Raw genomic sequence first — 13,598 nt, 5'->3', positions numbered from 1 at the left:
AAGCTAATTGTTCATCATTTTCCGGCAATTCATCTGGGTGGAAATTCAGAAGGTTAAAAAAAATCTTTCATAACCTTTTTGAGCCCTCAGTGGTGCAGTGGATTAAACTGCTGAGCTGCTGAATTTGCTGACCAAAAGGTCAGGGGTTTGAATCAGGGAGCGGGGTGAGCTCCCACTGTTAGCCCCAGTGTGAAAACATGCAAATGTGAGTAGATTAATAGGTCCAGCTCCGGCAGGAAGGTAATGCTGGCAACATGACCTTGGAGGTGTCTACGGACAACGCCGGCTCTTCGGCTTAGAAATGGAGATGAGCACCAACTCCCAGACTTGGACACAACTAGACTTAATGTCAGGGGAAAACCTTTACCTTTACCTAACCTTTTTGATCTGTAATGGACACTGTCAGAAGCAGCATTCAGAACTGGGAAGGCAATAACTGGGAAGGATCAGTCAGAAACTTCAGAACACACATGAATTGGACCAAAATGTCAACCAGACTCTTGCAAATGCAGCTGTGTGCCTGTAATCAAGTGCATCACGCTGTTACGGCTAGTCAATTAGTTTGCAATGTGAAATGGTTTCTGCTATAAGTCCTTCCATCTCACCATACTGCAACTATGCCACATTTGTTATACAAAATCTTGGGAACAAACAGTGAAATCAGCAGTACAATGGATGGGGTGGGTTGATGAAGAGATGTGCAAGAAACATCCCTTCTTTCCCTCAGCACTATTTCATCCCTCAGCACTTTCATTTTAGAAGCATGTCAAAATATACTGTGTAGCTGAACTAGCCAAATGTTCATTGCCTAAAATTCTTATTTTTAAAGTATTCCTAAGATTCCTTCTTAAAAGTTAAATTTTAGTTTTGTCTAGAAGAGTACTGGGCAGAAATATCATCACCATTGTTGTCATCTTGATTCACACCCCATCTTTTTTCCAAGAATTGTACTCAAGGGGGATTAGAATGTAAAATGGTGAAATGATAATCATACACTTAAGAACATACAAGATCAATATTTTAAAAATTCAACTGTTAACTATCTTTTATACAATTTAAAATACACACTCCAAATGATAAAAAGCCATTAAAATCAGTACATGTATTATTATAATTTGTTTTGTAGTTTACACTAGTTTCCAGCAGAGGGAGCTGTATACTTAAAACTAACTAACCAGATTTTGTTTTGTATGTTACTATGGCTATAAAAACAATTTTTGTGTTTTTCGTATATGTACATTTGGTGCAAAAATCTACATGATCGTAGCTGCTGGAGGAAAGGAATCTTGTGTTTACAGATGTAAGAGTGACAGAAATGTGGCATGGGTTCCTTCAAACCGACATAGCTATGTTTAAACCTGACCTCCCAGAATTAAGGATCCAAAACAGCTTCAGTGCCTTTTTCAAAATGGTGTGACCCAGCCGGTTTTTTTTATTATTATTATTGTAGCATTTTAATCCTTTTCCCCAGTAACAAATGAAAGTCTATGTTACATTATTGCTCTTCCTTAATGGGAGACATGCTTGTCAATATATATAATATTCCTTTCCTTTTTTTAGTTACAGGGTGTGGCCTTGCTAAATGATAAAGGAGGAATATTGTATGTCTTAAATGCTAGGTCATAAGGGGCCTTGGCTGCTCTCTTGTGCTTAGCTATGGGCACTAAAGCAGCAACAAGGAAGTCATTGTATCTCCAGCCCATGACTTGTAGCATTCAGATGAAATAACTAAATACGTTTTAAATCTCTGGAAAATCAGTAAGATTATTATTCCAAATGTTTCCTAGTCTGGGACTCAAGGCAGCTTCCAAGCAGGTGCATCTAGAAAATTTTCATCTCACGATAATTAAAAATGTAATTAAGCCATCAATCAATTTAAAAGCAAAACAGAAGAACATCCTGAGTAGTCCATCCTGAGTAACCCATCCTCAAAAGCCTGTCAAAATAGAAAGGCCTACAATAGCAAGGAGGGCCTGAATTTAGTTTCTCAGGGAAGAACATTCAAAAACCTTGAAGCTGTTACCCAAAAGCCCCTCTTCCATGTTCCCCCAGATGCTCCTGGGATGAGGCAGAGACGACGGCCTCTTGAGAAAGTCTCAAGACATTGGCAGAACCATATATGGGCAGATAATCCTTTAGGTATAACTATAACTGCAGCAAACTATTTTCAAATCTTAGTATTTTGACTCCAACAATGTTTATCCCTAAGTGAATTTCCAAGATGAAAGGGTCCCAAGCCAGGAAAGGTGACTTCAGGGAAAGGATTGTAGTTTTTGACACGTTTAAGGCAATGGTGCTTTGAAGTGGTTTCAAGCTGTACAAACAGCCGTGTTTTCCCACTGTAAGTCTATTAATAAATGCACACAGCTTCCTATTAAATGGAAAACGTATTTTAATTACAGATTCCTATCTTAGTAGTCATTGGATAGTGTGTGCATGACTTTAGAACAGGTTTGCCAAACATGCGGCCCCTAAACTAAATATGGTAACCCAGTTGGAGCTCTCAATATACAATTGTTTCTATCTATCTGAGGCTTTCAATACAGGACTGACTTGTCAAAGAAGCATGCCTGTGAAATTATATGATATTTGCATGCTCTTTGGAGTGTTGTCTTCTAACTATCGACCCTATACTTATTATATGAACATTTTACCCAATGTTTCTGCTGCTTGAACCATCACTGTCAAGGCAGTTCACATCAGTCAATGTTCCAGACACACTGAATCACATTAGAAAAATATAATAGAAGGCATGCATGTTATAGTAGACTTCAACTACAAAATGATAGATTTTAATTGAACATTAGATGAAGGAAGGAAACCATGCTAACACTTAAGAGCGATTTGACAATGAAATTATTTCAATGAGAATTTTTTTACCATCAATTGAGATATTCGTTCAAAGGCTGGGCAGATATCTCTGTGGAATGCTGCAGCTCTGGCCTTTCGGTATTATGTAAGAAAGTGGATTTGGTAGCTTATAACAGTGCTTTTCCAGCTATCTAATGTGTCAAAGACCAGTACACATTTTGCCCATTGCCTACAACTCTTTATTTCCTGGAAATTCTCTGTTCGCTGGAAGCTGATGGCTTATGGGGCTACCACCAATAAAGGGACAACCCCTTTAAGCAGCATTGGCTTTCAGTGTCTTCCAACTCTATGATTCTGTGTCATGTGTGTTAGGAATATGGTTTTCACAGGAAAGTTGCTCCAGTCATTTTGGTTACCATTTTCTACACCATTTCCACTTCTCTATTCATTCATAGTGTGGTGACCAAAACTATGTGCAATGTTCCATAGATGCATACACCATAGATAGTGTTATTGAAGTTATTATTTTATCTTCAGTTCCTTTTCTAATGACCTGGATTGATGTTCCCATAAGTATTTGCATTTTTCACAGCTGCTCTGCATAATGTTGAAATTTTCACTACATTGTCTGCGAGAGTAAAGCGAGGCAGTTGCCTCCAGCAAAATTCCTATCAACATATATATGAAACTGAGGTTTCTTTTCCTGTAAGACACATAACTTTATTCTTGTCAACATTCAATCACATCTGCTCTTTGGATGCTCCTTCCACATCTTCTGGAGCAGTTCACTGTCTTTACATTTTTAGATTTTCCTTACCCTCTCTATATTTATTCGCTCCCCCCCCCCATTGTTTTTCGCACCTCTCTCCACACATTTCTATCTCCTCGCCACTTTTGCATCCCACAAAATCCAGGGAAAGCCTTGGATCTCTTTGTGCACTACTATTATTATTCACCTTGAGGAAAATACAATAAACATAATTACCTTCATAATTGTTCATATTTGAATCTTGAGTCTTTGGGTTATTTATTCCTCTTTCCAACATTACTCACCTCCTCTTTTATGAGTGTGTGCTTTCAGCCTTATTAACTAGCAGACAGAAGCCTTTGCTTTCCATCAGGGCGATTCTGTTCTTCAGCATGACATTGGTATCTTCTGACTTTTTGCACAGGAAAAATATAAGATGGAAGGACAGCCTTGGAGTACTATCTCTTGTAGGTCATGTTTAACCATTTGTAATTTTTTTCCAGACCCAAGGGGCAGGCTCTCCACGCTCATCTCCCAGCCATACCATCAGCCGACCAATTCCAATGCCCATCAGATCTGCATCTGCCTGTTCAACTCCAGCGCACACACCTCAGGACTCTCTGACAGGTGTAGGAGGAGATGTGCAGGAAGCTTTTGCACAAGGTAAGGTATAATAAATGTTCTCTTGTTATACTGAAGTTGCATTTCAGACAAACATGGTACACATACCCATCATGACTTAAAATACTGACCGGGTTTGGGGACCTGATAAAAGGAGTCGAAATGCAGCCACATCTGGAGAGACATTGTTCCCACCCATAACCAAAGGCATGGCTCTCCTAACCAGTCAGAAAGCTCAGCTCCTTGCCAGGCTGCATCTGCCAATATCCTTACCCTTTCACTCGGCTGGCTGGGGATGGTGGGAATTGCAGGTTAACAAGAAGACTGACCCATCTGACTAGTTAGGAGGAGAGCCATGAGTTGCAACTCAGATACATCTAAGGCTAAGGAGGGTTGAAGCCCAATCAGATGTGGGGCTGATGGGAGTTGCAGCCAGACAGCTATGGGGCTGATGTGAGCCAAAGTGGGGCCAGTGAGAATCATAACTGGCCAGATGTGGGACTGATAAGAGTTGCCAGCCATCAGCTGTAGGGTTTTATAAAATGTCCTATTATATAGGTATGCATTTTCTGGGAGCATTCATAAAATATAAAATGCAAAATGAGTATTTCTAATGAATAGCATTACAAAATGCCTAATCCAGGCTGCACCAAGTATATACACTAGTACCAAAGCACATTAGGCTAAAATGCTTCATTATGCCACCCTCATCACGCTACCTTTTCAACCTGGCAGTGCCCCAGCCAAAGGGGTTCCAAGATGCTGCAGATCACAGCACTGGGGAATGACATCTTCAGCATTCTCTCAGTTGCAGAGAACATTAAGACCAGGCTAGAGAGATCCCCCAGGGTCTTGCTGAAGTTGCTTCTCTAAATGAACCACACAACTAGGAGAACACTGTAGACTTCATTTCCTAATGCCCGATCTGCAGCACCTCTAAAATGCTCCATTTGGGGCACTGCCTGGCTTGTTGTTTGTTGTAATGTCCTTGATCTGAAAAGAAAATCATAAGAATTCACTTAACGTAATAAACCAGCCTTTCTTCATTATCTTTAATGGACAGAGCATCCTTTATTAATCAAGTGTGCAGAAAGATGCATTGTCTTCCTTAATATTTGCAATGATGCTTTTTCATAATGCATTACATTATGTGGTGATTTTTATGCAAACTGTTTGAATATCTGGAGCCTGCTTCATCTCAATCCAGTTTCCTATAGAAGGGGAGTACAACATCTGTTCAACAGAGGCTTATCTTTTGGACCTCTCCCCAGAGCCCATATTAGCAAAGAGAAGAGATTCCACTCCTAAAATTTTAGGTACTGACTGAACTCCAACCTTGGGATTTGGCCAGCATCTGTAGGCATCAGCAGGGGGCACTTGTCTTCTGATCCCTCTTCCTTCTCTGAGTAAGTGGGAAGAGCGGCAATAATACTGGTTTCTTGACTTAAGAACCAGCTGGATCTCCTTCACACAATGACGCCCCCTGACATAATCCAGCCCATGGAGTAAGTCTAATTAACAATCTCATAAATACTCAACAGGATGCCAGCCAAAATCTTGCAATCTCATTAAAAACAAGGGCATGAAGAAGATGCAGCTGAGTTTCCAAGAGACCCAACAAATTTAGGACTTGAAGATTTTCATATCCTTCCATGTCAAAGCTATGGTACATGACTAGTCCACCAAAGGAACTCAGACATGTGTTTTTCAACTTGCTGTGTTGACTGTGTTCTAGGTTGTTAACCTTGCATAGATTAAGAAGAATTTCTGCTAAACATATTGAGTACTCTGCTTTTCTGTCTTAGGCACAAGGAGGAATTTAAGAAATGACTTGCTGGTGGCAGCAGATTCGATCACCAACACTATGTCTTCTCTGGTGAAAGAACTAAACTCAGGTTTGATTATTTTAAAAATAAGTACACTGCAATAATATAACACACTTTTTTTTAAAAAAAGATACAGACTAAAAAAGGGGCATGTAGATATATTTTGTATCACTTTTTATAGATATAGAAATACCAGCTTACCGTAGCAGTCAGTTCATATGTTAAGATTTTTCTGCTGAGAGTCTAATAATAATAATAATAATAATAATAATAATAATAATAATAATAATAATAATAATAATTTATTTAAACCTGCCACCATCTCCCCGCAGGTACTCGGGGCGGCTTACATGGGACTGAGGCCCAAACAACATAGGACAAAATATAGGCAACATAATACAAATCACAATATAAAAGGATAAAAACAATGATACAATATATCAATTAAAACAAAAATACAGGACAAAAAAACACATAAATGGTAAAATTGTAATAAATACAGGATAGATTATTAAAAACCCTCTGGGGCTGATTAATTAATGACTGTATCTCCAAAGGCCTGCCGAAACATCCAAGTCTTCAGTTGTTTCCTGAAGGAAGGTAGAGAGGGAGCCAACCTAATCTCCCTGGGGAGGGAGTTCCTGAGTCGGGGAGCCACGGCCAAGAAGGCCCTCTCTCTCGTCCCCTCCAAATGCAGTTGTGAGGAGGGTGGAAGTGAGAGAAGGGCCTCCCCAGAAGATCTCAGCCCTGAGACCATTGAACATTGAACATCGGGTGGGTTCATAGGGGACGATGTGGTCACGAAGATACTTGGAGTCTACTCCAAGTATTTTCCATATCAGAACTGCATTATATGTTTACAGAAGCAAGAAGCTTCTTTCTAGTGTCATCCCAGCTTTGAAAGCTTCTCCCTAAAATAATAATAAACCCATGTTTAATTTTTAACATTTTCAGTACCAGGCACCTGTTTATACAATCTTTCTGCCTGCTCCTGTAATTGAATTTTTTATTGCTGTTTTGTTTTTATTATGGCTATGCGGTTTTTATTTGGTTTAATTGTAATGGTTGTTAAATTTTATTACATCAACTTTCTAAAAATATTTATATATAAGAGTGCTCTGAAATTCCTTATGCTGAAGGTTGATATAGAAAGATGATATATAAAATTAGCATTCATTCATTCAATAAATAAATGTCCTGCAATTTTGTCGAAGTTGCTCACCCAAACACAGGTTGACCATCCCTTATCTGTAATTATAAAATCACAAATTGTCCACATGGGTGACTCGGCTAGTGATGTTTTGCTTTCTGATGGTTCAACATACACAAAATTATTTAAGATACTAGCTGTGCCCGGCCACGCGTTGCTGTGGCGAAGTCTGGTGGTCTGGGAAATAAAGTATTGAGGAATTGGTGGTAGTTAAGGGCAAGGGTAAAGGTTTCCCCTGACATTAAGTCCAGTCATGTCTGACTCTGGAGGTTGGTGCTCATCTCCATTTCTAAGCCGAAGAGCCGGCGTTGTCCGTAGACTCCTCCAAGGTCATGTGGGATGACTACATGGAGCGGTGTTACCTTCCCGCCAGAGCAGTACCTATTGATGCACTCACATTTGCATGTTTTCGAACTTCTGGGTTGGCAGAAGCTGGAGCTAACAGTGGGGGCTCTCTCCGCTCCCCCAATTCAAACCTGTGGCCTTTCAGTCCAGAAGTTTAGCAGCTCAGCGCTTTAACACGCTGCACCATCAGGGGATATTATTTCCTAAAGGTTGTGAATATACAAAATTTTTGATTGTTTTTGTCTGTTGGAGGCAAGTATGAATGCTGGAATGAGGAAAAATGATTAGCATGTAATGGCCTTGTAGCTTTAAAGCCTGGCTGTTTCCTCCCTGAGTGAATTTTTTGTTGGGAGGTGTTAGCTGGCCCTGATTGTTTCCCGTGTGGAATTCCCTTGTTTTCAGAGAGGTGTTGTTTGCGATATTTTATGTGCTTCTACTGTCTGTGGTCCTGAGAAAACAGAGGAATTGCCAGACTTTGATGATGGGAATACTTTGTTGGGAGGTGTTAGCTGGCCCTGATTGTTTCTTGTCTGGAATTCCCTTGTTTTCAGAGTGGTGTTGTTTGTGATATTTTATGTGCTTCTAGTGTCTGTGGGCGTCAGAAAAGAGGATTTGCCAGACTTTGATGATGGGAATACTTTGTTGGGAGGTGTTAGCTGGCCCTGATTGTTTCTTGTCTGGAATTCCCTTGTTTTCAGAGTGGTGTTGTTTGTGATATTTTATGTGCTTCTAGTGTCTGTGGGCGTCAGAAAAGAGGATTTGCCAGACTTTGATGATGGGAATACTTTGTTGGGAGGTGTTAGCTGGCCCTGATTGTTTCCTGTCTGGAATTCCCTTGTTTTCAGAGTGGTGTTGTTTGTGATATTTTATGTGCTTCTAGTGTCTGTGGGCGTCAGAGAACAGAGGATTTGGCAGACTTTGGTGATGGGTATACTTTGTTGGGAGGTGTTAGCTGGCCCTGATTGTTTCCTGTGTCGAATTTCCCTGTTTTCAGAGTGTTGTTCTTTATTGAGTGTTCTGATTTTAGAGATTATATTGTTGTGCATTATTGTACCACAGTAATTATTTCATCTTACAATAGAATCTCAGTTATCCAACATTTGGTAATGCAATGTTCTGGATTATCCAACGTAGTGTGCGTTTTAGTAGTCAATTTTTTTGTAGTCAGTGTTTTAAATTGTGATACTTTTTCTGTCAAATTTGTTGTATAACATGATGTTTTGGTGGCTAATTTGTATAACGATTACCTAATTTGATGTTTAATTGGGTTTTCCTGAATCTGTTCTTATTATCCAAGAGATTCAGTTATGCAATGTTGTGCAGGGATGTTTATGTTGGATAAGTGAGATTCTACTGTATATTTATAATTTTGTAAGGAAGGCGTTTGCGTCATCCCCGGGCACTGGAAAAGGGTAAATAAATAAGAGAAGAGGAGAAGAAGGCGCTCTGTACCTGCTCAGGGGCCAGGCGGGAGGCGTGGTGGGGTAAGGTCTGCCCTTCTCCTTTGCCCCTCCATCCCGGCCCTCCCTCTCCTACCGAAGGCGGCGCCGGTGTGGTGGTGGGTTGGCAGGCCTGGTAGGCCAGGGAAGAGCGGGCTCCGGTGGAGGCGCAGGCCCGGGGCGTAGCGGCTTCCTCCCCGCCTCGCGCTTCCCGGTGCCGGCCTCCATGTTCTTCCCGCGGAGGAGGATAGGAGGAGGCCTGAGCAGCGGCGAGGAGGAGGAGGGGGAGAACGGGGCCGGGAAGGCGGGCGATGGGGCGCTCATCCGCCGCTGCAGGGCCGAGAGGAAGGAAAAGGGGTGGGAAAGGAACCTCCACACACACAGAGAGAGGCAGGACTCGCTTTCCCAAGCGCCTCAAGTGGAGGTAACATTGTTGGCGCGAAACACCGGGAAGGTACTGAGGGAGGGGGAAAGTAGCCTTTTTTGTTTCCCAGGCGAGATGTGAGGCCAGGGGCGGGCCAGCATAGGCCCTCCGGGTGTTTTGGAGTGGAACTCCCAATTCGAGGATGGGGAGCTCAGCCTCGTGAGGCGGAGATGTGCCTTCTCCTGGCGAGTCTCTGGCTTCGGCGGTGGAGGCGGCGATAGAGGGGGAGGGAGGGGGGACGGTTTTGTGTGTGCACGCGCACGCGGGGGAAGAGTTGGGAGGATTGTGTTTGTGCGCATGCGCACATCGCCTGTTGTGTTTTTTTGGTGTTGTGATTGTGTTTTTTGTTTGTTTGTGTTGTATCTTACTGGAGGCGGGGATGATGGATTGCATTGCCAATTTTCGAGTTTGGGGGGGCTGTAGATTTGTTGTTTTGTCCATCGCCGTGATGCCATCACTCTTTTATATATATAGATTGTATAAACTTACCTTCAGGCTATGTGTCTAAGGTGTGCATGAAATATAAATGAACTTCCTCTTTAGACTGGGTTTTATCTCCAAGATCACTCATGTATATATATGAAAATACAGATATTCCTAAATCTGGAAAAACTCTGAAACCCAAAACACATCTGGTCCCAAGCATATTTGGATAAGGGATACTCACTCTATAAAAGGGAAATGAAATGCAGAACAAGGACATCAATTTGTTACAGTGCTTTAAAAAACCATTTAACAGATAATCTATGTAGATAGTACAGGAATGTAACAGCTCTTTCTTTAAAGTTTTATACATACTACTTTATTTTGAGCCATCTCAGATGACAGTAAACTCACTCTATGCTTAAAAAACGAGAAAAGCATACCAGAATTTTAACCATAGTATCCTCATCCTCACCTTTCTTTTCACAGAAGTTGGAAGCGAGACAGAGAGTAATGTGGATTCTGAGTTTGGTCGGGCTCATTTTGATGACCTTGTCCCATCGCCCACTTCCGAAAAGGCTTTCCTTGCACAGATCCAGGCCCGGAAGCCAGGCTACCTTCACAGTGCAGCTGCCACTGGAACTATTCGCAGCGATATGTGGGTACCCTCCCACACGTTCTTGCTCCTTTTTTTCCTTTCTTTCTTCCTTGTTACACATTACATATTCCCTTTTGTCTTCAGTAAAATATCTGACACTAAGCAATAATGTTATGTTCATGCAAAATTAAGTAGTTCTCTTAACTAAAGAATAGCCTATGAATAGTAATGATGTATTGTTATTTAGTCCATTTTTTTAAAAAAAAAATCCATATAAGGAGAAAGCTAGGAACTTCATGAAGTGCTAGTTTACTGCATACAGGAACATGCTTATTTTTGCATAGCAAAGCAGTCACGTGTTCTACCTCCAGTTTTTAGTTAGATATATGCAGTCTAGGAAGGAACTTGTAATCAGTTTTGCTGAAGTTGTAATTGAGCTCTGATATATATATCAAAAATCCTACGGTACAGATAATATATTCTCTACATGAGTATTTAAAAGGTGAAATGTGAAGAATGTCACAAATGGTTAAATCGAACATTCATCTTACCTAGAGTAAACCCATTAAATTAGATGTAACTGTTGGCTACAGCTACCTTGTTTAGTCTAGGTAAGACTAAGACTTAATTTAGCCCAATGACATTAATAATCACTTTTATATATATAGCTAAAAGAAAAAAGCATAAAACTGATCTTGCCTTTCACATTTATGCGGATAATACAAACAGTGTTGAGAATTTTAGTGCTTGTTTTTATTTTAGGAAGCTATTTATTAATAATTGTCTTTAGGGTTACAGAAGATGGAGATCCTTATGTTAGAGCAGATGATGAGAACTATGAAAATGATTCTGTCCGCCAGCTAGAGAATGAGCTCAAGATGGAGGAATATTTGAAACAAAAGCTTCAGGATGAAGCTTATCAGGTAAAATGAGACAACCAAACAAAATTATTAAGGTTAAATTAGACTTGACAAATTACACTGTACTAGATAGATTTTATTTCTATTGCCACCTAAAGTACGTTTTACATGGCAATGAGGCTTCCTTCAAAATAACACCGAGATTCACTCATTTTTCCTGTCTCTGAATCATCAGTAAGTACTTTGTGTACTGAAATGAAAAAGGGTGCCATTAACCCTCACAAGCTGTTATTTGGTGCATCCCAAATGCTGGTAACATTCTCTGTCAAAAAATGTGCTTTGTCAACAATTTTTACAGATACACGACATGGGGAGAGGTTGATTCACACATACATGTTTAGCACTTCATGGCTTCAGAGTAAAATGATTAGCATGTGTGAATGAGCCATCATTTCCAAAGGTAGAACACTCATGCTGTCATACATATAGTGCTTTTCAGTGAAGCACAGAACTGATCTCAAAAACCAAATAGGCATTATGCAAGGAAAAGACAGGCATAATTCGGTGCATTCTTCAACCCACCCTACAAGCATACTTTCACCAAGTACCCACAATACATTTCTGATGCTATACCTCACAGAGTTCAAAGGATTGCAACTCATGTCTCCTTACATCCCAACATAAGACTTCCAGTAGGGATCTCGTCTATATCTACCCAGCATAAATCAAGGATTGGATTGTCTCATAAGGATTGTATTCCTTGGCACAAATAGCTGAGCCTCATTAAATACTGTCTTGTGGGGCTTAATTCCAACCCACACACCAAGTCAGTAATTGTAACAATGAGAATATGTGTGTTATTTCACTACATATTAAAGACTTTTCCAGTAGGGCTGATTGATTCTGGTTCAGGAGGTCCTTCTATCATAATTTTACCCAGGTACATTGTTCTAATTTTTTTTTAATCAAAGAACAGTTGATGTCCAGAATGCATCTAAAACTTTCCCAACAACAAAATCACAATCACACACACATACTGTAGTGTACAGTTAAAAAAAGAATTAGGAGCAAAATATTTTGGAAGAATGAACCAAATAACATTTGCATTCAGAAGAGCAAATCTTATGCTTTTCCTTCACCCCAGCCTCATTAGCTGCAGATGCTACCTTCTTTCTGCATGCTACCTTGTTTCCTCTGTACTGTCAAGGTATGCAAACACCTTCTCACCTCTTTTGTATGCTGCTCTCAGCAGAATGCTACACAGATTTGGCTGCTCACATCTTCAGCTTTCACTTTCTTTTTTATTCACAGGTCAGCTTGCAAGGATGAGTAGCTATCCTTGCATCACTCTCCTTTCCAGTAAGTATTATGTTATCGAAGACTCTGATCAGCAACTAGTTTTACTAGCAGGTCCTATAGAATGTGCATCTGTATATCTAAACATACTGCTGTCAGATCCCTATACCCTTTGTGTCTTTCTTCTCCATTTCATATACCAAAGATAAGGCATTGATACCAGGGACCCACCTGTTGTTGGTATATTCAGTTGGTTGCTTTCTGGCCATTATCTTTTGCTGTTGCTAGAGAAAGCAAGTGGCCAGAACACAAAGTTTTGGGTGAAAGTGAGTTGCTCCTTCACTCACTCCTGATTTAGTTTCTATTTCCCCCTCTTCCTGGGATACGTCAGGAAATTCAGAAAGGAAAGAAATGGGCACATTCACACTACACAGTCATTACAGTTTGGAACCATTTTAACTGCCATAGCTGCATCCTGTGGAATCCTGGAATACAGAGTTTATGGTGACACTAGAGCAGAGGATTCAAAATAGCTCACAAAGTTGGGATCTGTGGGATCTCAAGATTCCATAGAATGGATCCATGGCACTGCCAAATTGCTGTAACTGCATTGTGTGAAGTACCGTATTTTATTGTGTAATAGTCACATATTTTCCCTTAAAAAGGGGGGTGCAACTATTATACGATAAACAGATGCCTAATATTTGCCAGGTTTTGAGACAATGAGGGGAAAGAGAAAAAGAAAAATTGAGAGATCCAGCTCCATTTGCTTTATTTATTTATTTAAAAACCCATCTCTTATCTCCTAGAAACAAGGAGAGTGGAGCGAAAAGGAAGAGAGAGATGTTGCCAGGTTTCTTTTTTTAACTCTCTTACCTCCAAGAGAGGTTTTTTAACAGCTTGCCTTAAAGGGGCATTTTTTATGCCTCAAATTTACTGGCCATTGGGAAAGAGATTTTTTTCATGGAGGGAAGAACGATTAATGTGGCAATTAATG

The 13,598-nt window shown here is 40.4% G+C and overlaps 1 protein-coding gene across 20 annotated transcripts in view; it reads left to right on the top strand.

The window, feature by feature from the left end:
* dtna (dystrobrevin alpha) overlaps positions 1 to 13,598 on the top strand; it is a 267,864-nt gene that overhangs the window by 247,242 nt on the left and 7,024 nt on the right. For all 20 annotated transcript variants that reach the window (XM_062980387.1, XM_062980386.1, XM_062980389.1 and 17 more), the window contains 5 exons: positions 4,063 to 4,222; positions 5,986 to 6,075; positions 10,337 to 10,505; positions 11,236 to 11,368; positions 12,617 to 12,664. In XM_062980387.1, the coding sequence (XP_062836457.1) occupies positions 4,063 to 4,222; positions 5,986 to 6,075; positions 10,337 to 10,505; positions 11,236 to 11,368; positions 12,617 to 12,634 (570 nt within the window). In that variant the 3' untranslated portion in view covers positions 12,635 to 12,664. The remainder of the gene's footprint in view (positions 1 to 4,062; positions 4,223 to 5,985; positions 6,076 to 10,336; positions 10,506 to 11,235; positions 11,369 to 12,616; positions 12,665 to 13,598) is intronic.

This window comes from Anolis carolinensis, chromosome 4, assembly GCF_035594765.1.
Source record: "Anolis carolinensis isolate JA03-04 chromosome 4, rAnoCar3.1.pri, whole genome shotgun sequence".
In the NCBI taxonomy this organism is placed as follows: Eukaryota; Metazoa; Chordata; class Lepidosauria; order Squamata; family Dactyloidae; genus Anolis; species Anolis carolinensis.
The sequence above is the reverse complement of the archived record's forward strand: the minus strand, read 5'-3'. Positions and strand labels throughout refer to the sequence as shown.